Source organism: Lipotes vexillifer, unplaced genomic scaffold, assembly GCF_000442215.2.
Source record: "Lipotes vexillifer unplaced genomic scaffold, Lipotes_vexillifer_v1.1 scaffold124, whole genome shotgun sequence".
Lineage (NCBI taxonomy): Eukaryota > Metazoa > Chordata > Mammalia > Artiodactyla > Lipotidae > Lipotes > Lipotes vexillifer.
Window position 1 is genome coordinate 714,146 of NW_006771308.1, and position 25,807 is coordinate 739,952.

A 25,807-nucleotide genomic window follows, 5' to 3' on the forward strand; every position below is an offset into this window, starting at 1 on the left:
CTCTTTCCCTCAAGCTAGACAATTGGATTCACAGATGTTAAGACACAGGCTTTAGAACTCAAAGACCTACCATCAAATCTTACCTGTATCATTTACTATCTGTGCAACTTTGAGTAAGTTACAATTTCCTTAACAAAGGGCAAAGCCATAGCTCCCTCCTATATTTGCTATGACGATTAAATGCAATAATATGTATAAAACATTTAGAGCAATACTAGCCAGTATTGTTGTTGATTTAGGCTGTACGACAATAACAAAGATGAATTGAGATTGACAGAACCAACATCTTTCTTGCCAAAACAGTATTCTTGAGTTGATTCAGTCAAAAATATATATATATATTTTTATAAATTTATTTATTTATTTATTTGGCTGCATTGGGTCTTTGTTGCTGCACGCAGGCTTCCTCTAGTTGTGGCGAGTAGGGGCTACTCTTCGTTGCGGTGCACGGGCTTCCTATTGCGGTGGCTTCTCTGGTTGCAGAGCACGGGCTCTAGGCGCGTGGGCTTCCGTGGTTGCGGCTCATGGGCTCTAGAGCGCAGGCTCAGTAGTTGTGGCACGTGGGCTCAGTAGTTGTGGCTCGCGGGCTTAGTTGCTCCGAGGCACGTGGGATCTTCGTGGACCAGGGACCAAACCTGTGTCCCCTGAATTGGCAGGCGGATTCTTAACCACTGTGCCACCAGGGAAGTCCCCCAACATATTTTTAATTTGATATAATTGAAGGGCTAGGTCCACCGCTCCTGAAAAACAAATTCTAAGCCATGTCCTTTTTGCAGATAGAAGAGGCAGATGACTGGCTCAGGCATGGAAACCCCTGGGAGAAGGCCCGCCCCGAGTTCATGCTGCCTGTTCACTTCTACGGGAACGTAGAGCACACAGAGGCCGGAACCAAGTGGATCAACACGCAGGTATTCTGAGAGTCCTCGCGCTGAGCATTGTATAGAGGATGGCACAGCGTATGACGTGTATATGGTGTTGAGTATAGTGTGTCGTATATTGAATAATAGAGTATATTTTTATAAATAAATCTGTTACTTCTCTTGGTGAACCCACTCATTTTGGAGACCAGGGAGCTTAGGCCAAGAGAGAAGTGACTTCCCCAAGGTCAAGTGACTTACCAGGGTCATTTTGTCATCCGGTTTATAAGAAATTAATCAGTTCTATAATCCCAGCATGCTTAGCTCTCCAGTTTTATATAAAGCTGTTGAAACCAAGATTGAATAAAGTTAAATGTCATTCCTCACCCCACTGCCATATGTACCTTGACTTGTAAATTCTAAGGGGTAAATATTTTTAAAGTGAAGTATTTACTCAAAGGATTACCAAAGTTCTTCTTCGTTACAAAGTCAAGAAAAACAATGCAAAATGTTGCAAATTGCACTCTGTTACTGTGTGCCAAATCACTTCTAGAGAAATAATGCTGGTGTCAATCCAAGTGTACTTAATTCATGGCCGTGTATTTATCCTGCCACCAGATTAGCGTGTTACCCTGCTACTGAACAATTTGCTTTTCAGCTCCTCTAGTGGTGGTTTGTGCTTTGCTGTCTTCATACGTCCTGATAAATAACCCCTAAGAACTACTGGATTGCACTGTCCAATCACCGGAGGCTCCACTTGAGATATTTGTTTAGTAAATATAGTCTTAGGCCAGAAAAGATGTCTCACTGGCCACTTTAAAAGCTTAAAGAAAATGGTAAAGACCAAGGAAATGCTGTTCTTATATAGCAAAATCAGGAACAAAATTCAGTATTGTAATGCTAAATTCAGTTGGTTTGCGGACTCTAGACCCATGTTATAGTGGACTTTTAAACTGATGCTTTATTCTGCTAATCCATGCAAGGCTATTCACAGTTCACAAAAGAAAGACTTCTTTTGAAGTTTTTCCTATCTGAACATGATTTTTTCAGCATATGAAATAATGGATTAGAAGCTAAAATAGGTCATTATATATAATAAGGAATAAACTAATACTGTAATTTCAAGATGTTTCCCTCTATCCAACCCCCCTTTTAGTTTGGTTAAACAATAGACCACAACTGAGTTGCAGTTGATTACAGATATGATCATAAGAACTGCAACAAATCAATTGTTAATATGCCTAAAGAATTCTCACATGTTTTGGGTATTAATCTAGCAAGTATTTGGTGTCTAAAACTTCCAGTGGCTTCTGATCTGTTTAAACGTACGCAGGTTATACTCCCAATCCTGGAAGCATTCTGTTTACTTCGTAGGTCCCACTGATGACCTTATGATGACCTGATGATATATTTACAAAGCACCTCTAGACATTTTCATAATATATCCAGAAATTCAATTAGGGAGCGTGTGTTTTTCTGTGCCCACAAAGGCAAGTTTATGGGGCAGATGTAATAAAGGGTGAGCTGACCCAACCTGTGCAGAATTTTATGGATTGACACCACTGCCTGATCAGCCCCAGATTTGTAGCTAGGGAGGTCAGAGAGCTTGAGGTCAGACCTCATGTATGTCTGCTGTGAAGGCTTCCAGTAAACTAAGTTATTTGTTTCATTTCTTGTGTCAGTTCAGGTCCTCTGGGAAGCAGACAGAAGGGAGAATTAGAAGTACAAGTGATCTATTGCAGAAATGCCTGTGAAAGATAAAGGGAAAGGGGACGGGAGGAGGGGGGAAGTCGTTCAGACTGCAACGCAGGTGTGACACCTGTGAAGAGAGAGAGGGAAAGAAGGATTCTCAGGAAGGAGCCTCACACTGCAGTGCATCTCTGAACAAGTGCCCAGGCTGATGGGACATTGCTCACGAGGGGAGTCCTGGCTCTCATGCTCCCACCACGATGGGAGCATCCCAAAGAAAGCACAGCCTCGTGTGAGCTCTGAGGTGGCAACTTCTCCCTGAAGTTCTCTAAAGGGACCTCCAAGCCATGTGCTTCCCCAGCTGCCTCAATTATGCTTCGAGGGTCAGAAGGACGAGTCATGTTTGGACCCAGACTCAGAGTCCCACTCTGTAAATGACTTCTCCTGATTGACCACAACTTGCTCTTAGAACTCCAGAGATCTTTATTTCCTAGTAAAAGATATTCAAATAAATGTGGTTTATTACTCTGTGGTTATGATGTTCATGAAAGCATGCCTGAATGTATGTGACTGATTGATACAGGCTAGAGTGTTTCATTCCTTCATAATTCAGCAGACCAAATTAAAGAGATCTGTGGTTAAGTTTCAACACTACCACTGACTATGATCTTGGGTAAGTCACTTCTCTCGCAGCTTCATTCCCCTCATATCCAAAACGCCTTAAGTTGCACTAGATGATCTCTAGCATCCTCCAATTCAATCCATCTGTCATTCCCCTTCCTTAGAGCTTGATTCTGATGAGGCAGGGAATAGAAAATTGTCTTCTCCCACATTAATTTTAAATTCATGTGAAACATGGTTCATCTTCCTGTTCTTTATTTCCATGACTGTCACAAATATTGAGCTAAATTTTCCAAAGCTCACCTCTTAGACCATCTCAGCTAATTATCAGCTTATTTGTTAGATCACTAAAATAACTCTTCTTTGTGCAACTTTGAAAAATCTAGCATAGCATTTTAAACATCATATGTAATATTTATCTTCATAAATTTCCTATTCTTCTAATTTTCACCATATTTGAAATCAGATCATTGAATAGCCTACATGAAACTTATCTTGATTACTGTTTTTTAATGGGTACAGATTCACATATACCACTTTGCACATCATATTTTGCTATCTTTAGAGCAATGGCTTGATCTTGAAACATGAAATATCTGTGTCCAGATCAGGGCAAGGGACACAAAGGGAAGTCAGCATGGAAATGATGTGGAGGACCATCTGGGACCATCTGTCTGGGTCATTCCAGCCATCCATATTGTTCCAAGTGGGAGGAGGACCGACATGGCCCCTAATACCACCTCCAGCCTTGGGACCATTAGCTTGGTTTAGGGATCATACAGTTTGAGTTGGTGATGGAGCCAGGAACCAAATTCCAGCTGCTGTCTCCCAGCTCTGTTCAACCTCCTCCACGTGGGTAACAGTGAGTAGCTGCTTTGGTTTCACCCCGCAGGTTGTCCTTGCTCTTCCATATGACACCCCGGTGCCTGGATATCTGAACAACACGGTCAACACCATGCGCCTCTGGTCCGCTCGCGCACCCAATGACTTTAACCTCAGAGACTGTGAGTACAGCGCGGGCTCCCTTTCCTCATGTGTATCTTTAATCTTCCTGCCCAATAATTAGAGCCAAGTTGCACTGAGTTTCTGATCCGAACTCTTTAGTGACTAAAGCATTATATGGAGCAGGTATGGGGCACATGGTTAAAGCAGTCCTTCAGTCTAACCCTCTTAGACTGTCATGTGAATCACAGCATGAAGGTTTGCTGAAATCTTTTAGGATTTTTAGGAATTTTAGGAATCCCACATGGTACCCAACAAGCATCAGGTGAGATCAGGGGGCTTCTGAAAACAGTGGCTGGCTCGTCTGTTTATTCATTTTTCTAACATTTCCCTCAGTTAACGTTGGAGACTACATTCAGGCTGTGCTGGACCGGAATCTGGCCGAGAACATCTCCCGGGTCCTCTATCCCAATGATAATGTGAGTGATCAAGCTTGCTTTCTCAGTGGAAACAGAAGCAGCTTATTTCAGAAGCACCTATTCAGTAGCCATAAAGCATACTTAATATTGGGTTTTTTCCTTCAGTGAGGAATAATCACCATATCTCTTCCTGAATTGTGTAGATTTCCCCTCCCACCCATGTAAGGAAAACGAATTTGTACAATTCATGAAATCAGAATTGGTGTTTTGCCCTTGATTAGTGACCCCATCACTAATTGGGAGGCTCTGTACATGTATTTCAAAACAAAACCTGGCTATAAAAGATGAGGTGCAGTACAGGTGAAGCACTCCTTCCTTTCCAAACAGAAATTTCATCCACAGCATCAGAAGACCCTGGAGGTGTCTTGCCTGTCCTCTTCCCCTCACTCATGGGTCTCCTCTGACCCAAGGCAAGGTGGGGTCATGGACCTCAGAACAGACCCAGGAGCAGACACTTGTTTCTTATGCCACTTATTTATCTCATTAAACTTTTTCTTATAGGTGATCATTCCAAAGTTTACACGAAAAATAACTTAGTTTAAGAGAAAAAAAACACTTGGAACTGGATCTCAGATGACTGTTATGGATTCTTTTTTTTTTTTTTTTTTTTTTTTGCCGTACGCGGGCCTCTCACCGTTGTGGCCTCTCTCGTTGCGGAGCACAGGCTCCGGACGCGCAGGCTCAGCGGCCATGGCTCACGGGCCCAGCCGCTCCGCGGCATGTGGGATCTTCCCGGACTGGGGCACAAACCTGTGTCCCCTGCATCGGCAGGCGGACTCTCAACCACTGCGCCACCAGGGAAGCCCACTGTTATGGATTCTTAGTGGGTTAAAATATGCTTAGCTCTAACTTCTCCATGAGTAAAATAATTTTCTGGACGCTATAATGATTTTTTTTTAAAAATAATAATCTCAGAAGCAACCAAACTAGTACTCTGCTCCACAAAGATGTCCACAAAACAAGGATCTTGGGGACTAGGACATAAATGATCCTAAGACCAGATGTCCACTTAGTGTTAAACCCACCTCCAAGGAGGATTAAGTGGGTTTGCTGCAGAATTTTTAGGAACTTAATGGTATATGTCATTTTTCCTCTGGGAGAAATGATGTGGCTTCAGTACCTTAAAAGAAATCTGTAACGCAAAAGCAAAAGACTGTTCTGTTTCAGGGTCAATTAAAGTAAGAATCCTTCCAAGACTGGGGCCACACTGCCTAGCCAAACCCAAGCCTGCAGGATCGTTTAACTAGAAGGGGCTTGAAATTCATCCTCCTATCTTCAGTAGGGCCCAAACCTAACTTTACTTGGAAATAATCATCCACAACAATTGATAACACATACTAGGTTAGCATGGGGTGCAAAGTTGACTAAATTCATTGGGCAAAAAAGGTAGCTCTCAGGGTTATGCTTGTTTTGAAGTAGAAGCTGATAAATCTTTTTCGTACTGTAACCACAAGGACAGACTCATTCCCTCTCCCCAACTTGGCCATAGCCCTATTAGTCTGTCTTCCAAGAGTCTCGCCCCCTGTCCTCACTCTGCAACTAATGAGATTTTTGTTTTTCCCTTGCTTAAAATTCTTTAAGGCTTTTGCTTACCCCTAAGAGAAGTACAGAATCGTAGGTATATCTTCATCTATGTGGTCATCAGTTCTCTGACACATCCTCTGTGATCTTGCCCTAGCAATAGGTCCCAGCTGTAGAGGGTTATTTGTCCTGTTCTTTCTAACCTCCATGCTTTGCCCAGGTTTCCTCTGCCTGCAGGGAACACTCTGACCCTCTGTGCTCACCTCAAACTCCTACTTACCTTTCAGGGCTCAGATCAAGAAATCACCTGAGTACTCAGGTTCCCAAAGTACCGTGTATACACTTAAATACAACATAAATGTTTTTAAAAACTGTCTTGTTTTATTTCAAGCCTTGATTATACATCTGTCTCTCCCCAGTAGTTTGAACTTAACTGAGGTCAGTGGCTGTTTAATTAATCATTTTATTTCTAGCACATTAAAAATTCCCTAACTCAATACACATTTAAATTCATTGTGGATGGATTCATGTGCTTTTTTTTAGAATAATGATTTCATTATATTTTTTACTATGAAACATGCTGTTAGAAAAAGAAATATAAACAATATTAAAAACTACCAAGTAAAAAACAAATTCCAAATTCTACCACCTATAAATTCCCATTGGTAATATCAATCCAGACAGTTGCCTGTTAATGACTTTAAATTTTTCTTTTGGTTTTTAAACTTTTATCAAAGTTGTACCTGCACATAGTTTAAAGAGAAAAGCAGCTCTCTGAGGCTTACTATAAAATCAGTCTCCCGTTTCCCACTTCCCCAAAGCAACTACATCCCCTTGCTTTGAATTGCTTTTCTGGATACTTACCTCCATATTTCTAACAACGTGCTGTTACTGCTGGTTCGTGATTTCCTCTTTTTACAATATTGACTCCCTGCTACTGAAGATGAGAATTTAGCTCCCTTCCTCCCATAGACTTCCACCCCCACCACAAAAACACGTTTTCTATGCCCACTCTCTCAACATAATTACATGGTGATTTGCACTAGCTCTTCAGCTAGTGTTTACGTTATTATGACGCTGTCAGTGCTACAGACAGCTGATCTGTGCACATACATGTCATCATCTCATGATTATTTTTCCTTTCCTTAAAATGTTCTCCTTTCCTGGAGTTAATCATTGTTTTGTTTGTTTGCTTGGCTTTCTGAGTACTTTTCCCTAATTTATCCTACACTCTACCCCAGTCGTAGAAATTTCCTCTCAATATATTCAAACACCTTAGGTATTCTGTTGACTCAGTCTTTCTGAAGTCTCTTCTGGTTCTCTTCTGGTTGGCTGCTCCGCTGTCATCCTGGGATCTACTTTTACCATTGTTATGAGGACGTCTGTGCTCATATACTCTCTGGGATCATTTGTTTCCAGGATCCCACGTCTTGGTTTGCTCCCTTGTTTTGGTAGTACACATGCCTGGGGCTTCCTAGGAAAGGGTGCAAGTGAGGTCAATTTTTTTGAGACCTTGCATGTTGGAAAATGTCTTTGTTTTGCCCTCTCATTGGTAGTTTGCCTGGATACTGAAGACTCACAGTTGTTTTTTTTTAATCTCCTAGTTTTTGGTGTTGCCGAAAAGTACAGTGCAATTGGATTCTTGATCTTTTGTTTGAATTCTGCTTTTTTCCCCCTTTGAAAGCTTCTAGTCTCCCTCTGTCCCTCTCCAAACCCCCTCTCTCCGAGTGTACTAAAAGTTTTGGGGGGGCGTGCTTTGGTGTAAGTCTGCTTTCACTTATCACGCCTGGGTACCCTTTCATTCTGGGGACACAGGACTACAGCTCTCTGAGAAATGGTCTGGAATTGTTAAACATCCTCAACTGGTTCTTTAGTCTTCTTACCTTTTTTCTTTTATTTATCATCTCTTTGTCTTCCTGCTCACGTTTTGGGCAATCACAACTTTCTCTTCCAATCTTCCTATAGGGTTTTTCACTTTGGCTGTCATGTTTTAATTTCCAAGTAATCTTTTTTTGCTCTAGATATTTTCTTGAAGCATCTTATTCTTATTTCTTGAATACAATATCTCATCTATCTGAGGATACTGATAGTATTCTTCTAATCATTCTTTTCTCTAGTCTCTGTTACCTCTAAGTTGGCTTTTATTATTTTAACATGTTTTAGAAGTTTTTTCTTAGCTGTCTAATGGTCCTTAGCTGCCCACTGAAACTTAAGAGAAAGGTACCAACAAGTTTTGGGGAGCTCTGTACATTTGTTTGGGATTTATCTAATTGGTTTCCCTCACCTGTGACCTGCTGGGGCCACTTCCTGGTGGAGTTCCTCATGTCCATGTCTTTAGGTCCTCCCTCCTGTGCTGGTCGAATTCCCTAGAGAAGACGCTTGCAGCTTCTTTCCTGGTGGAATTAACACTGGCTGCCTGTGTTCTCAAATTCAGTTGGGAGATGAAGACTGAAAGCATCAGTATTCAGTACATAAACTTTCACTGAGCCTCTTCCCCCATTTTTAGTATGGGATGGTACCCCTGCCTCCGACTTTACCTGCTGCCCTCCAGTCCAGAGACCCCTGTTATACCATCTCCAGAGAACAGACCTCCAGCTTCTGCCTGAATTGGCAAAGGAGATTGTCCAGTTGAGGGCATTGGAGAGGAGGTCTGAGGCCAACTGCTTCTTAGGCTCTCCACTAACCTTTTACCCCCCCTTCACCCCTACTTCTGAAGGCACCCAGTGCTGACAGTTCCTGGGCCTTTTGGGAGCTTCAGTGTATACACTGGGTTGTTCCTTTGGCTCTTCACTACCAGGTCAGGATGCAGCTTTCCTGGGTCTTCTGGTTCAGTTTACCATTTATCCATCTGTTTTTCAGCTTCTGAAAAGTTGTTGCTGTTGTCTTCTCTCCATTCCCTTCATCCTTTACCAGTATGCCTTTTTTCAATCCCTTTACCGTCATTTTAGTGGAGTTTCAGGAGGCTGATGCTTGGCATTCAACCTGCCAGCTTCCACCAGACATCCCATGGGCTTTAGCCTTAAAGTCCCCTGGTAGGGGACGCCACCCATGTTCTGGCCACTCCTAGCAATGTGAGCCCTCTCACTCAGTCTCTCTGGCTTGAAGTTTTTTGAAGGGAAGGAGCTGAGACTGAAGCAGGAGTACTTTGTGGTGGCTGCTACCTTGCAGGATGTCATCCGACGTTTCAAAGCCTCTAAGCTTGGGTCCAGCAGGAGTGCCGGAACTGCGTTTGATGCCTTCCCAGATCAGGCGAGTATTCAGCCTGAACGCAGGCGGGAACAACTGAGGGCATCAGGACTTCCATCAGATTTACTCCTCTGTCTCCATGCTAAAAAATTCTGAGTTGTCTATATACCAATCAGAAACAGACTCACAGACATAGAAAACAAGCTTGTGGTTACCAAAGGGGGTGGAGGGAGGCAAACTAGGAGTATGGGATTAACAGATACACACTGCTATACATAAAATAGATAAGCAACAAGGGTTTACTGTGTAGCACAGGAAATTTACTTACCTATAGTTGAAAATAATCTGAAAATATTTAGATATAACTGAGTCACTATGCTGTACACTTGAAACTAACACAATATTTTAAATCATCTATACTTCAATTTAAAAAAAAAATTGAGTAGCTACAGTATACTTAAAGCCTTCCATAGAGGGCAGACGTTTTGTTTGGTGCACATGTGAGGCGAGGATGAGAACAAGGGCCTGGGCCATCGGTTACCTTCACATCGGTTTTCCCCTTGCAGGTTGCCGTCCAGCTGAATGACACTCACCCTGCACTCGCCATCCCTGAGCTGATGAGGATTTTTGTGGATATTGAAAAACTGCCCTGGTCCAAGGTCCGGATAGCTTGGCTTCTTTTTCCTTTGATTGACCAGAATATCTGTGGTTAAGAGATTCTGCCAAAAGCGCCTTTTACCGTTTTTCAAAATAAGTCACTGTTGCTAACTTCCAACAATTGAAGGTCAACTTTGCCTTGGTGCTGACATGTCTCAGCTCTTACTGCTTTACAGGGAGTAAGACTAAGAAATAAATAAACACATTGCCAATGGGACACAGCTCAGTAGCTATATCAAGGCTTATATTGTGTTTGCCATTTTTGTGTCTAAAAGGATTCGAAATTAAACTCTCTAGCCTCAGAATACAGCTAACTGAAGGTGTCTCCATCGATTTTAAACATACTTGGTACTTTCTCAGAACATTACTGAAGTTTTACTCCTCAAGTTTTGTTTATTTAACAAATGAAAGACAAGTTAGGATACTACAGAAGATTTATCAGCATTCTGTCCTAAATTTTATCAGATTATTTACTGCTTTTCCTCCCCCTCCCCCCCCCAAAAAAAAACATGTTCCCATTACCTGGACCATTCAGGAACCTAGCGGAATTGTGTCTAACTGTATACATGCATACAGAACTGTCCTGTTGCTGACGGGCAGGAGTTGAGGAAGTGTTTGGCCTGCAGGATGGGGCACACCTGCAGGCTGCCTTTCCTGCAGAGGCAAGCACTGAGCCCCCTCTCCCCCCAGGCGTGGGAGATCACCCAGAAGACCTTTGCCTACACCAACCATACAGTGCTCCCGGAAGCCCTGGAGCGCTGGCCTGTAGAGCTGGTGGAAAAGCTGCTTCCTCGACATTTGCAAATCATTTACGAGATGAATCAAAAGCATTTAGATGTAAGTCACTTTGACAGATGCATAACCCTTTTGAGAAGGAGGTCTAGAGATGTTAAAGGGTGGCTGCAGTCTTCCCTCTGAACCAAACCTGAGGCCCAAACATCTTTCAGTCATTGATACATCAAAAGCATTCAAGTCTGGGTGGGGCTCTGTTAATGACATCCTTTTGAAAATACTTACCTGGATGGATGGCATCTCCCTAGGCATCTTCACTCCTCTCTGTGGGAGTGAAGTTTTACCTTTGCTCCATCAGAGGTTTTGGTTGGGAAGTGAATGACGTTATCCCAGGGTTGCTGGAAACCTGAGTGACCAGTAAGGCCTTTCTCTTCCTTTGCCTAGAAAATTGCCGCCTTGTTTCCTAAAGATGTCGACCGCCTGAGAAGGATGTCTCTGATAGAAGAGGAAGGAGGCAAAAGGATCAACATGGCCCATCTCTGCATTGTGGGCTCCCATGCTGTGAACGGCGTGGCTAAAATTCACTCAGACATCCTGAAGAACCAAGTGTGAGCCTCCATCCCTGTCGCAGTGGGTCTCACATTGCTCAGGAATAGAACGGTGCTAGTGAATGCAGGGTTGCGGTTGGAGATGAGGAAAGGCCCCGTTAAATATTTAAAAGTAATGTCTTCTGTACAAAGAACCCTTCTCTTAAAGGAAAAGGCTTTCCTCTCTGAACCGTCCTAATTCTAGACTTACAAGAGAAAAAACAAAACTATTCTGCTCAAAAGTCTGATATATATGTCAGTGCCAGGAAATCATATGAAGGTGATTAGATTGGATTTTTTCTTGTAATTATTTTGAATTGCAAATGGATTTCTATTTAGAATGACACCCATAGCTGCTGTCAGCCCCTCTCTCCACTTTTATTTAACCTTTCTAAGCCTACGCTCTGCTCCTTAGATCTAACCCTGAACTTCATCCAGCATGCAGGAATCTGCCGTTCCAGCCAAGTTCAGTGATGTGTCTCTTCCATCTCCAGATTCAAGGACTTCAGTGAGCTAGAACCAGACAAGTTCCAGAATAAAACCAACGGGATCACTCCAAGGCGCTGGCTGTTACTCTGCAACCCAGGACTGGCAGAGTTAATAGCAGAGGTAACCGGGAAGTGTTGAGGGAAAGGGGGTTTCTGACTAGAATTCAAGAGGCAGAGAGTGCGCTTATAACTTGCAAATCCAGTCTGCAGCAGGGCCTGCTTCATCCCCAAGCCAGTGGCCTGTGCAACCCCACAGGGCTCCGCACTGGTTTCATTCTCCACTGTAGCCAGCTTGAAATTCTTAATTTCAGAAAAAGAGACCCCACGCATTACGTAGCTGGCCCTGGTGAACAGTGCTCATATGACACACAGATGGTACCCCCGTTTAATAAAAGAGGATAACAAAGGTCCTCTAACAGGACCTTTGTTTGTCCTCTAATAGTAACTAGTAGGACCTGGGTTATTTGTCACCCTTTTTAGGTAGATTTCCTGTTTTTAACTCTTAATACCACTGAAGGTATAGCAAGTGTTCTTCCCACATGGCGTTTTCAGCATCTCCTGTGAATGAAGCCATTCTGTGTGCTGTGGGGTGTGAGTGTTAGGGGAATGTGAGCCCTTGCCACAGACTGACAGAAACTGCTCATGTGGGCTTGACTGCCTTCCCTGATTAGAGTCACCTTTTCCTTTAAACTGAAAGAAAATCGGGGAGGACTGTGTGAAGGACTTGAGCCAGCTGACGAAGCTGAACAGCTTCCTGGGCGACGACATCTTCCTCCGGGAGATTTCCAACGTGAAGCAGGTGAGGCTTCCCGGTGTGGAGGCTTCTCCCGGCGGCGCTTGCTTGGAGGGTTTATGCCCCACTCTTTAAAAACAGACCCACCCGCCCAATGCTTCTGAGTCCAAAGGGCTCCGGCCCCATGCCCTGTGTCAACAGGAGAACAAGCTGAAGTTTTCTCAGTTCCTGGAGAAGGAGTACAAAGTGAAGATCAGCCCATCCTCCATGTTTGATGTGCAGGTGAAGAGGATCCACGAGTACAAGCGGCAGCTCCTGAACTGCCTGCACGTGGTCACCATGTACAACCGTGAGTCAGCCCTGCAGCCCCCGACCAGCCCCCAGAGGTGGAGCTCTCACCACCCTGGCCATCCACCGTCCTCCATTCCACCCCCTTCTCCGTCTTCTGCAGGCATTAAGAAAGACCCAAAGAAGCTCTTCGTGCCCAGAACAGTTATAATCGGTGGCAAAGTAAGTTGCTTCTCTTCCCTGGGTACCTGGGGGCTCTCGTCTCTTTTGCCATTTCTCCACTTCATCGTGCCTGCATTCTGTCGTGTGTCCACACCCTTCCCCAAGGCTGCCCCAGGATATCACATGGCCAAACTGATCATAAAGCTGATCACTTCAGTGGCAGAGGTGGTGAACAATGACCCCATGGTTGGAAGCAAGTTGAAACTCATCTTCCTGGAGAACTACAGAGTGTCTCTTGCTGAAAAAGGTAGTGCTGTCCTCACAAACCATACGGGGCCAGGGCACATGCTAGGGATGGATTACACATTATAGAAAAATGGAGCAGCTGACCTCGGGAGCCAGTGACTTAGGATAGAAGGTGTCACTCTTAGGCAGAATATGACCCTAAGCTAAGAATGTTTAAGGTGACCCAACTGACACTGAGATGACTGTCCCCAGACTCCACATCCGAGGTTACATCTGCAAGCACATTTTCCTCTCAGCTGCTCAGGGCTGGGTGTTGGAGGAGGTGGCCCTGAGGTTTTGGTAAGGTACAGACCGTGCTCTACAAAAGAAAAAAAGATCTTCAGTTCCCAGCCCCAGTTTTGCAATAGAACACCAGTGCCCCAATCCCCAGATATTCCTCTGGTCACTCCATGGAAAGAAGGGCTGTCATTTGTTCATGTGGCGGCAGGGAATGAGGGCAGATGTCAGGCTGCCAAAGCCCTAGGCTTAGACGTGCCTCAGACGGGCGCTCAGAGCAGGCGTGGAGTTCCCATGTGGGGACAGGCACACTGGCAAGAAGCCAACATCCCTTTCTTTTCTTATTTGTATCACAAAGCACCACCCAGATGCAAATGCCAACTGTGTGTTTGCCCTTTTCCCAAACTGAAAAGGGACCTTTCTCTTTTTGAGGTGTTTTTGGGTCCTCTGATGTTACAATTTAAGAACTGTCTGCATAAAGAGAAAAAGAGCCAGATTTTTATGGGTGCAAATGAAGATATGTCTAATCCACAAATAAGCTCTCAAAGTAAAGCTCTCAAAGTAAAGCAGGTCCTGTGCTTTGTAGTGGAGGCACGGGAGGGATGCTGCAGGCAGCAGGAACGCCTGTGTGAATCAGACTGAAAGGTCTGCCCTGGGCACACCTCAGTTGCCTGTGGCTTATTTCCCTGCAGTGGAAGTGGAAGGAAGGTGGTAAGGAGTGGAAGGAATGGCACAATCCAGTTTCCTCAGATTGCAAAAGAGGGGTCAGGGAAGATTCTGAATTTTAAGGATCAAGAAAGAGAAGTTCAGATATAGTTTATAAAGTTATAAAATAGAAGAAATAAAAAATAAAACCATAACAAAAACTGAAAGGAAGAAGGGAGAAGAGAAATGTGAGGTTGATAAAAAATTAATCAGCCCATCCAAGAAAGAAATGGAAAATTTTATTTGAGCCAAATTGAGGATTATAACCCAGGAACAGCAGATCAGAAAGTTCCAAGAACTGTTCCACCCATTAGAAGTCAAAGCAGTTATATAAGTTTTTCGAGACAGAGGGCTCTACATTAAATGCTGTATTGTTGACAGTTTACACAATCCAGATCTTCAGGTACAAAGTGGTGGGTCATTGTGACCCCTTACAAGATCAAGAAGGAATGTTATCTTTTAAGGAGTCGTCTTGTTGGTGCCAGGAGAACGTTGCTCTTTATGGCTGAGGAGATATTTCTGCCGATGGGGAGGTTTGGTCCATGCATAATGCAGATACACAATGCACAGGAGAAGGGAGAGAGGAGGCCAAAGGGCAGAGGAAAATTTTCATGTTTAAATTTTTCTTGTCTTGCCATAAAATAGGAATTTCATTTCACAGTAGTGTCGACTTTTATAGCAGAGAGTCAAGAGATGCTCTTTAAAGTTTATAGACCAAGGAAGAGTAGTGTAAGCACAGAGTTATTTAGCACTGTGGCCATAACCACCAAGAAGCACATCAGAAGGGGGCAAAAGTGGTTGCCAGAGTCAAGGGGAGGAGTGAGATCCATCCTACACCATCTGAATGTTTATCTTGATGTACACGTACTACTGTAATGATTAAAACAGGCCAGCTAGGTGAATGCTTGGATACCGTACAAGCAGATCCAGAGAGACAGAATCACTGATTCTATCACTAATGCCTCGCTTGCAGTCATTCCAGCCACAGATCTGTCGGAGCAGATTTCTACCGCAGGCACCGAAGCCTCGGGGACAGGCAATATGAAATTCATGCTGAATGGGGCCCTGACTATCGGGACCATGGATGGGGCCAACGTGGAAATGGCCGAGGAAGCCGGGGAAGAGAACCTGTTCATCTTTGGCATGAGAGTAGAGGACGTGGCTGCTTTGGACAAGAAAGGGTGAGAGAGCACTCCTGCTTGTTGAGCAGGTATCCCCCCAGGAGGGTACCCGCCCACCCAGGTGTCCCATTGAGGCAGGTCACATGAGAGTGACAGCAGAACATCTCCCAAGAGTCAGGGGACCCTCTTGACCACAGCAGCAAGTGAAAGTGTTACACGCAGCAAGTGAAAGTGAAAGGAGCTTGGGCACAGGTGCGTGGGCTCATTGCTATTTGTTATCAGCCATGGCAGAGCTGGCCTCATGAGCTATTCACTTCTCCACATCTGTGATTTTTACTTTGATCAAAAAACTGAACCAGTGTGTAGTTGAAGTTTTTGCCTGTTATTTAAACCATCTAGTGTTCCTTTAAGACCTCAAAGAGATGGAGTAAAATGTGGTAGATGATAGGCCTGGTTGTATAGAAGCACCCAGAATACTTGTTCCACTTAATATCTGGATAGGTTTATTAACCTGGATTCAAATAAGAAGTAAAGAAAGATGCTGCTCAAAGGAACCACAGCAATCACAAAATCTGGAGGGTGTCAAATATACTTCCCAACCCTTGGAAGTAATTTTTGTTGAGTAGCAACAAATTTGGGAATCTGTGGGACCAAAGAGCAACTGTCGGGGACTTCCCTGGTGGTCCGGTGGTAAAGAATACGCCTTACAATGCAGGGGATACGAGTTCGATCCCTGGTCAGGGGACTAAGATCCCACACGCCGTGGGGCGGCTAAGCCCGCATGCCACAACTGCTGAGCCCATGTGCTGCAAACCACAGAGCCCACGAGCTCTGGAACCCATGCGCCACAACTATAGAGCCCACGCACCCTGGAGCCTGCACACCACAGCTAGAGAAGAGAAAACCCACCGCCACACTAGAGAGAAGCCCACGGGCCACAATGAAAGATGCCACGTGCCGCAACTAAGAGCCGACGCAGCCAAAAATAAAGAAAGAAAGAAATAATAAATAAATCTTTTTTTAAAAAAGCAACTGTACAACGCTTGTTTAGAGCCATAAAGCCTGCTTTGAAATGAATCTTACTGTATTTTACTGGATTAGACTATTGCTCTGTGACTAGGATTTTTATCATCTACTGTCCTTAGTGTCTTTGGTTAGAAGGAACTAATCAAATTTAGTTGGGAAAAAAAATGTCAGGATCTAGTTAAGTATTATTTATACCCTGTTGAACTCTATAATGACTTTATAAATGCCATATTTCTGAATGCATTTTTCACAGCTAATGTAGCGTCCAGTGTGTCATTAACAAACATTAACAGAACCTTTTCTTATCCCCCGCCCCGACCCTACAGGTATAAGGCAAAAGAATATTACGAGGCACTTCCAGAGCTAAAGCTGGCCATCGATCAAATTGACAAGGGCTTCTTTTCTCCCAAGCAGCCTGACCTCTTCAAAGACTTAGTCAACATGCTATTTTATCATGACAGGTGAGTTCCCACAAGAAGATGGTGCTGTTTGGGCCATGGAACGGGGATGAGGATATCTTAAACCAACTGCAACACATGTAGATTAGCATAGATCTGTGATCTGATAAGCTAACCTAGACTTGGGAAGGAAAATTAGGTGTTCTCCAATAACAATGCAAGGAGAAGACTTAAGAATAAGACCCACAAATTTGGTATTCTTTTTCTCCTTCCACGGGTGTGCCCAACTTTCCAGTGCATCCATGTGATAACATTCTCACGTGTGGGAAGAAAGGTTGAGGGCTGGTGGAAACCCTTGTGAATAGAAGTGTCAGATTGGTAAGCCAGCCATGCCTGACATTAAGCAAAAGCGAATTTTGAATGGAATCTTAGCACACATCTATTAATGAAGCTTTTTGTCTTTTCCTTCTAATCACAAAAAAAAGGTTTAAAGTTTTTGCAGACTATGAAGCCTATGTCAAGTGTCAAGAAAAAGTCAGTCAGCTGTACATGGTGAGTACACGGCCGAGACTTACAAAGGAAACCAGTTTACAGTTCATTAAAATTTTGGTTTCTTTTTATGAAATCTAAGTAACAGGGCCCCACCAACCAATCAAAAATGGGAAGTGAGGCAGCTCTTTTCTTCAGGTTTTTCAGATCAAAACTTAACTGTTCCCAGATTCAGGCAAAGGTTGGCATTTGGCATTTCAGTTGCAGTTGTAGGTTTTTTAATATCCAAGTAAAAAGTCACAAATAATTCAATATTTATTGAGCACCCACCATGCAGTAGGCATATCCTAGAGACTAAGAGTATAAAGCGAAATTAAATACTCACTTTACCCACTCATTTATTCAACAGAGAGGCACTGGGGCATTGGGTGCCTCCATGGCAGGCACCATGCTGGGCACTGAGGCCCCAGCATGGACAAAGCCAAGGCCCCTCCAGGAGCCTATTTAGTGCCGGGGCCCTTAACCAGAAGTGCATCAGAATCACCAAGCAGTTTTTTCAAGTACAGATGCCCACCGCCCTCTAAGAGATTCTGACCCAATAGTGGGTGGGACCACTATCAGCATTTGAAAAATCTGCTAAATTGCCCAGAGATGGAAACAACTTAGGTGTCCATCATCGGATGAATAGATAAAGAAGATGTAGCACATATACAATGGAATATTACTCAGCCATAAAAAGAAACGAAATTGAGTTATTTGTAATGAGGTGGATGGACCTAGAGTCTGTCATACAGAGTGAAGTAAGTCAGAAAGAGAAAGACAAATACCATATGCTAACACACATATATGGAATTTAAGGGAAAAAAATGTCATGAAGAACCTAGGGGTAAGACAGTAATAAAGACACAGACCTATCAGAGAATGGACTTGAGGATATGGGGAGGGGGAAGGGTAAGCTGTGACAAAGCGAGAGAGAGGCGTGGACATATATACACTACCAAATGTAAGGTAGATAGATAGTGGGAAGCAGCCACATAGCACAGGGAGATCAGCTCAGTGCTTTGTGACCGCCTGGAGGGGTGGGATAGGGAGGGTGGGAGGGAGGGAGACGCAAGAGGGAAGAGATATGGGAACATATGTATATGTATAACTGATTCACTTTGTTATAAAGCAGAAACTAACACACCATTGTAAAGCAATTATACTCCAATAAAAATGTAAAAAAAAAAAAAAGAAAAAGAAAAATCTGCTAAATTGATCCTAAGGCTGAACCTTCGTTAATCGGGAAAGGACTGACCCCCCTAGTATTTGAAAATTGTAAAGTAAGTTCCTCTCCTGGATTACCCGTGGAGTGGTGCTATATGAATAGAATATAAATGTATAGAAAGAGGGGAGGTTTCACATTTGAATTTAACAAAAAGATAAAGAAAAAGGAATGAAAGAAAGAAAGAGAGAGAGAGAGAGAGAGAGGGAGGGAGGAAAGAAGGAAAGAAAGAAAAGAAAAGGAAGGAAAGGGAGAGAGAGAGAAAAAGAAAAGGGCTAGAGCCACGTGAGTAACCCTTCATGTGCAAAGTCATACATCTTTACCAAAAAGCCCAGCCCTCTAGGTACATTTAGTAAATATATGGAAAGGCGATCATCTCTGATAGGAAAGACTTGTAGGGAACTGCAGAAACCACAGAAGAACAGATACAGGAGGAGGCTGGCCCTGTGCTAAGACTCCAGCTTGGGCTTCTTGAGGTAGCCGTCCTTGCCCACACAGTCTCCATTTTGGCTCTCCAACTAGAAAGCCATTATAGAGCAGACCAGTGGGAACGCATAAACTCTCCACCTCCTGCCGTCTGGACACATCAGTAACTATTTCCGACAGAAACATACTGCCCTAACATTTCTTTCTATTCCTTTCCCAAAGCCAGGTGACAAGGTAGTTCCCATAGTCATCCCGGATATCCCATTGGGGTTTTAAAGCAGGATCACGCAAGGCCTGTGCTGCTTTACAGCATATCCAGCCCCCCAAAAGTGTATATAAACCAGAGTTTTATATACTTCCCAAGGAGAGGCAGTGCTAGATTTAAGCAGAGTGGCTCACTTCCTGCTCCCTGAACACTGAAGAGAGCAGCCACCTACATCCTCCAAGAACTCAAAGACAGAGGAAAGAAAATGGCCACCTCTAGCTCCTTCCTCTTGATCTCAACCCATGCTTGTTATGTAGAAAAGCTGTATAGGAGAAGAAACAGAAGTGAAACAGAGCAGGAAAGGAAAATATGAGTGAGGGCATGCACAAATGTGAATGTTGGTTTTGCACAATGGTCCCTTCTGTTAAAATGATGGCCCTGATCCAAAGGATGCCAACCTAGAAGGCCAGCATTCTGTTCCATCTTCCTTGTTCATTAGTGCAAACTGCAGCTTTTGCTCTTAACAATAATTGTATTGTTGAAGCGTAGAAAACATGGCCCACATGGCTGGAAAGTCTAGTCATTATCCCTTTAAATAAAGAACGTGAAGAGAGGAAGCTTTTATTCCCTTCTTATTTTAGTAAGTTTCCAAAGTCTGAATAAACTAATTTCAGACTGTGTTTTAGTTTTTCTTTTAAATGTTTATAATTCATTGCTGTTGTTTTCAAATAATATTCTGGTCATTTCCATAGAACTCCTTCTTAGAGTTCTTTACAAAATCACGAGGCTATAAGTAGATTCTCAGCTGCATAGCACAGGGAGATCAGCTTGGTGCTTTGCGACCCAACTAGAGGGGTGGGATAAGGAGGGTGGGAGGGAGACCCATCAAAAGGGAGGGGATATGGGGATATACATATGCATATAGCTGATTTCACTTTGTTATACAGCAGAAACTAACACAACATTGTAAAGCAATTATACTCCAATAAAGATGTTAATAAAAAATAAATAGCTTCTTATACTTTTTACATAAAATTATGAGAGATATCTATTTTATTTAGATATATAGATATATATTTTTTTATTTAGGATAAAACCTTAATTGGTCCTGTTTTCAAACCCCAGTGGAGTATTTGGGATTCAGTGTAAACCTATTAGAGTATCTACCTTCTGAAAAAAACAGGAAAAGAGAAGTCAGTGAATAAAGTCTCCCATGGGATTGTTTGCCTGCATGGTAGCTAATGTTCTAGAGTAGTGTCTTTCGAGCTTTGGCTGTGAGCCACGGGATAAATTTCTTACGTGGCATCTAGCAGACAATGAATGTTAGTCTCTTCCTTTCCCCTGTAGTTTAAAGGGAGATGAGGTATCTTCATTCAAAATGAAGCATGGGAAATAAGGCTTACATGCCAAAACATTGTAACTATGGCAGAAGTTACCAATTAGGGTTTCTGTAAGAGTGAAAAATACTTTCTTTTTCATTTTAGAGAAGTATAATCTAAAATAGGAGAAAAGCACAGTCTGCCCTGTCCAGCTCCCAACTGTGAAACAAATGTATTTATGATTCATTACAATTTACTCCTGTCACTTTCCCCATAAATTGTACTTGGATGTGCTTGGCCTGATGTTTGTCATACAGCTTGATGGGCACTCAGGCCCTGAGCCTTAGATGCATATTAATTTAATTTAATTCAATTAAACAAGTATAATTCTTGTTTACAGAATCCAAAGGCCTGGAACATCATGGTACTCAGAAACATAGCCGCCTCAGGGAAATTCTCCAGTGACCGAACAATTAAGGAGTACGCCCGGGACATCTGGAACATGGAGCCTTCTGACCTAAAGATTTCCCTGTCCAGTGAACCCAGCAGTGGGGTGAACAAAGCCAATGGAAAGTAAGTTGTAAAATGTCCTGAGAAAAAATAGCTTCTTACTGGACTTCAACATTTTCACAACATTCTTTGATTTTGTTTTGTTTTATTAAATAATAATCTAGTTAAGTATCTCTGGGAATTGGGAGGGAAAGTGTATGACTATATGAGGGCTAAAAATACAGTGTTAATTTCCAAAGGCTACATGAGTGCCAAATCTTACTATTTTATAGCAGATTGAATAGCATGCTAGGACTTTCCCCAATGCTATTCAGAAAGCTAGAAAACAGCTTGGAACTTTTTAATGCCATTTAAATCAACTAAAACTGAAATACAAATTATTTAACTACATTGGAGCGTCTTTCTTGCTACTGCTTGCTGTCTAGGTGCAAATCAAAAACCACCTTATCCACAGATATCCCCAGAATGTTTGGTAACTGTACATTTTTAGATGGGATTAAATTTTTACCAAATTCTGATTCTCCACAGTGAAGTTTTGGCATGTTCCACAAAGTAGACTATGACAAGCTAAACAAGAACATTCCATAATGCCCAGCATCCATGCTCTCCCTTACTAAAATGGCAAGTGACTTGTAGAAATGTCAGTAACTTCAGCTCACCCAAGCAGCCCAGTACAGTTTTACATTAAAAATATACACCACAAGTGGTGTTTGGACGAAGTCTTCGCTCTCTGCTGTACTCAGACCTCACGCCCAACTGCTGGCTCAGGAAATCTCTGCAGGAAGAGGACCTAGATGAGCTCACATGCGTTCCCCACCTCACGGTCTAAGTAAGCCAGAGCAGCCCTCATTGCATTTAGCAAAGCAAATCTTACCTCACGGTTTTTAACAGGGTGGTGCTTTTACACAGGAAGTTGTGTTGGAGGCCAGGAGGAAAGATCACCATCTTCACCCTCTCTCTGTTCCTTTATGCATTGTGTGCAATTCCATAGAGCTGCAAGGGGCAGAAAGACAAGGACTCAAAGGCTGATCATTGAAGCAGTTGTTTTCCTAGTCCAAATCTCCTAAAAGGGTATGGAAACAGCCAACTTAAGGAGTTAGTCCCATTAAGTGAGAGATAATGGGCACCCTGCATATCCCTGAGTGGTTGCCTCTACAACCAAGGAACTGAAAGCTGCACAGCTCATGGAACAGTGACAACAGTGTATTGTATACACCAGGCGGCACAGCAATTCAGGGGTGCAGAGAATCCCTTATAATGTCAGAGACCCTTCCGTAGGCCCTAATCAAAGTTTGGCTGGCTGAGAAAATGGCGAAATTAATATAGTATGTTTCTGTCAGCCACTGAACTTAGTTGACCTTTTTTCCAAATTCCAAAGGCACCGTTTTGTCACCCTCACCGTGTATGATAAGGGGAGAAGACAGGAATTTAACACTAGGAACGAGTGGAAGAAAAGCTTTCAGTTCAAGAAATATACATTGAGATTTCTCCTCTTCTAAGTTAAGGCTTTAGCAAAACATGAGGTTTGCCCCAAATAAAGGAATGCTCTTTCCATCCCTCCCAGGAATAACAACTTCATATATAATAAGCTTCATATAGTGACTTTTCTTTCCTCCAGGCAAGATTCTTCTGTTTACTCATACAATTTACTTAGCTTATTTGATTTAATTTATTCCTGCGTGATTTTTGAAAATAAGGAACAAAACCACTGAATTTGTACAGAATTAGCAGAACCTCACCTTTTCCTTATTCTGCCTTATTTCATAATATCTGGAATGTTTTCATTAAACAAAAACAAAGTAAGTCAAAACCAAAAAATAACAAGAACTACCACAGGACCAAGGAGAACTCTTTGTAGCAATTTGTTTACATTTCCCCATAAATGTACAGGATGGACATGAGATCAATAGGTTTGATTAGCCTCCCGGTCAACTTCCTATTCGGTAATTCGAAAAGGCTATGACGTGAAGAATGACTAATAGTACTTCCCTGTCCCCTTCCAAATTCTGATACCATCCACCCCTGCCACAGTGACTCGCTGTTACTCCTGAGGATGTTAGATCCCTCAAGTGTGCCGAAATAGAAAAAATACTGATAACGACTGCCTATTTGTAGGCACTCGAGATTCTCCAACTGTGAGAGGCTAACTTGCCAGATTCTAGTCACTGGACTTGCTGTTGGGTTATTCGGCTGGATGGTGTATGGATTTTGGTTACATGAGGAATAAGACCTAGAACTCAAGAGATTCCTCCAAGGAATGCTAGGTTAGACCATACAGGACCTTTAAAGGGTCCTGAAACACCCTAAACCTACAACTCCCTTTATAACTTCAGAGAAAGTACTGAATTGGTAAAGTCATTAAATTAGACATAAGGATGATACCAAATACTAAAAATTTGTAGATACTGTAGATACCTTACCCCAAATCCTAGTGCCCATCTAAGAATTCTCATCCACTCATTCAGACTGGTCATCTCTCCATTCAATAAGTCACATGATAATTACCCACCAGAATCCTATAGATATAGTAATAATGGACATCTTTACATCATTAAGTTACTTTTCATCACTGGGGAAGACTAGTTCGTCTTTCCTCAGGGCATCCATAACTGTGCTTAAAAATCCTGGAAGTTTCCAGTAAACCTATTTTTTAAAAAGGAAAAAAAAATTGAAACATGGCCTATAGCTATGTCATTTGTTATAGTTTCCCACTATGAACTGTAGTAATATAGAGAGTAGTGAGTTTCTAAATATAATAAACTTTTTTTTGGAAATATAACTTTTATGTTTTAAAAGTAATTCATGTTATTGTAGGAAATTTGGAAAATAGAAGAAGGAAGAAAGAAGAAACAAATCACACATAATCCCACCATCCATAGATAATCACATTAAACATCTTGTGGTTTTTACTTATCTTTTTTTAAAGTACAAATAGCACCACTAACTTATTTCTTCATACTCATAAAGGAGCAGTGATACGCATAATCTAAAAATTGCTTCTACAGTGAACTGCAGAATAATTAAGTGGTTTAGTTGGGGAAAAAAATATTCTGATTAGCTAGAAATTCTGATAAAGTATACAATACATAGATAATTGGTTTTAAAGGATTTGAACATTATAAACTCTGTTGAATATGATTTAATATTGCAATGTTTGAAAAAGGCATTTTAGGTTTTAATAATGACCATAGGACTCCAAATATAACAATTATCATTCTAAACATACTGAATTTCCTCATTAATGGCAAATTCCAGTAAAAAGAATGCTAGCTAAATCAGCTCTTGCCATATTTTGATTAAGTCGAAAGGTAAATTAGTTTATATGCCCTAAAAACATCCAATTCAACTGAAAATGAGGAAAGGACATAAACCCTGAGCAATACTGCACCTTCCTCAAACTTTTAACCCTGCCTCTAAACTACTCCCAAGTCCATTCAGTTCTCTCCATTTCCACTAATCACCCAGCCTAACCCAGCCCTCATCTCTTGCTTGGATTACACCAACAGTCCCAGGTGGCTTCCTGTTCCACCCTCGCCCTGCTGTAACCCAGTTCCCACAGGGAAACCAGAGTGATCATTTTAACGTGCAAGTCTCATCACATCCCTCTTTTGCTTCACATCCTTCAAAGGCACGTGCATTAAACCCAAGCATCACCTTGGCCCTGGAGGCCTTACAGAATCTGGCTACAGCCTCTATCGCCTATCACTAAGCCCACTCCTCTCCACCCCCAGGCCCTGCTGTCTTCTGCTCCTGGAACACGTCAGCCTTGATCCCACTGCAGGGCCCTTGCCTTTCTCTTCCCTCAGCCAAGACCTCCAGATTCTCCCATGACAACTGGCTCCTTGTCATGCAAGTCTCAGTTTAGATGATATTTCTTCAAAGAGGTCCTCCCCTAACTAGCCATCGAACCTTGTCCCCCATCACCTCCCAGTCATTCCTTTCACATCATTTTATTACTTTTACAGCACTTCTCACTATTCAAAATCCTCTTATTGCATACTTGTCTTCTATGTGCCTCTCCAGCAACTATACAAACTTCATAGGAGCTTAGACCACAACTTTCTTATTCCCTGTGGTATCCCCAGAACCTAGAAAAGTTCCTGGTACCTAATAGACACCTGATAAATATCTGCTAAAGAAGGAATGAATCGACTGCGCAAATATCCCTGATGTACACTTTAAGCTATTACCTGTCATTTTCATCTCAGCGTGACTGAATTTCATTCAGAGTTTATTCCTTGGAACAGATTTGCAAAGAGAAAAGACCAACAAAGTATATTATGTGTATTCCTCTGTGATGCTGAGCAGGGAGGGGGGGTGCAATGTAGTAAATGGTATGTTGCCAAGGGAAGGGAGTGGGTACAGAAGAGGTCGGCTGGGGCCATAAATGCAAACGTCTGCTTCGCAGTTTAAAAAGAAAAGAATTATGTTCAGCTTCAGTGTAGAAGCAAGTTTTAGATTTCTGCTTGTCACTGCTCCTTTATGAGTATGGAGAAATAAGAGTTAGTGGTCATTGCCCCAGCACTATAATACGTCATTTGCTGTAGTCTCCCACTATGAACTGTAGTAATAGAGATTAGTAACTTTCTAAATATAAGGACCTTAAAAAAATTTTTTTTTCCTGATTATAAAAAGGAAATTCATGCCTGGCAGGGAATTTGGTAGGGAAATGGGTACAGAATATGCAGGTCGAGGTCAGTAAAGGCAAACTTCTGCTTCACAGTTTTGACATGGGCCTGCTGCTTGCAGAAACCTGCGTGGTTTCCCAGGGTCTGTCTGGCCTGCATTTTTTGCGTGGTCTCACAGCAAATGACTCGCGTTCGGGTACAGTCTGGAAATCCCAATACTGCTTCTCTTTCCCTTCCTTCCTTTCCCCTCCT

The 25,807-nt window shown here is 42.6% G+C and overlaps 2 protein-coding genes across 4 annotated transcripts in view; one reads left to right on the top strand and one right to left on the bottom strand.

Annotated features, from left to right (window-relative positions):
- PYGL (glycogen phosphorylase L) overlaps positions 1–25,807 on the top strand; it is a 52,069-nt gene that overhangs the window by 19,151 nt on the left and 7,111 nt on the right. Inside the window, exons 4-19 of one of the 3 annotated variants that reach the window (XM_007446604.1) lie at positions 777–908; positions 4,060–4,171; positions 4,506–4,588; positions 9,215–9,358; positions 9,862–9,954; positions 10,643–10,789; positions 11,129–11,292; positions 11,766–11,880; positions 12,457–12,558; positions 12,694–12,841; positions 12,944–13,002; positions 13,108–13,249; positions 15,143–15,350; positions 16,643–16,777; positions 17,200–17,266; positions 20,818–21,170. In XM_007446604.1, coding sequence (XP_007446666.1) covers positions 777–908; positions 4,060–4,171; positions 4,506–4,588; positions 9,215–9,358; positions 9,862–9,954; positions 10,643–10,789; positions 11,129–11,292; positions 11,766–11,880; positions 12,457–12,558; positions 12,694–12,841; positions 12,944–13,002; positions 13,108–13,249; positions 15,143–15,350; positions 16,643–16,777; positions 17,200–17,266; positions 20,818–20,994 — 2,028 coding nt within the window. In that variant the 3' untranslated portion in view covers positions 20,995–21,170. Of the gene's footprint in view, positions 1–776; positions 909–4,059; positions 4,172–4,505; positions 4,589–9,214; positions 9,359–9,861; positions 9,955–10,642; positions 10,790–11,128; positions 11,293–11,765; positions 11,881–12,456; positions 12,559–12,693; positions 12,842–12,943; positions 13,003–13,107; positions 13,250–15,142; positions 15,351–16,642; positions 16,778–17,199; positions 17,267–20,817; positions 21,171–25,807 lie in introns of those variants that run through there. The other 2 variants (XM_007446603.1, XM_007446605.1) reach the window with 2 other exon arrangements.
- The window catches only part of ABHD12B (abhydrolase domain containing 12B), a 28,619-nt gene continuing 24,423 nt past the window's right edge, over positions 21,612–25,807 (bottom strand). Inside the window, 4 exon segments of the mRNA XM_007472274.1 lie at positions 21,612–21,702; positions 21,802–21,920; positions 22,286–22,361; positions 23,488–23,570. Of these exon segments, the coding sequence (XP_007472336.1) occupies positions 21,612–21,702; positions 21,802–21,920; positions 22,286–22,361; positions 23,488–23,570 (369 nt within the window).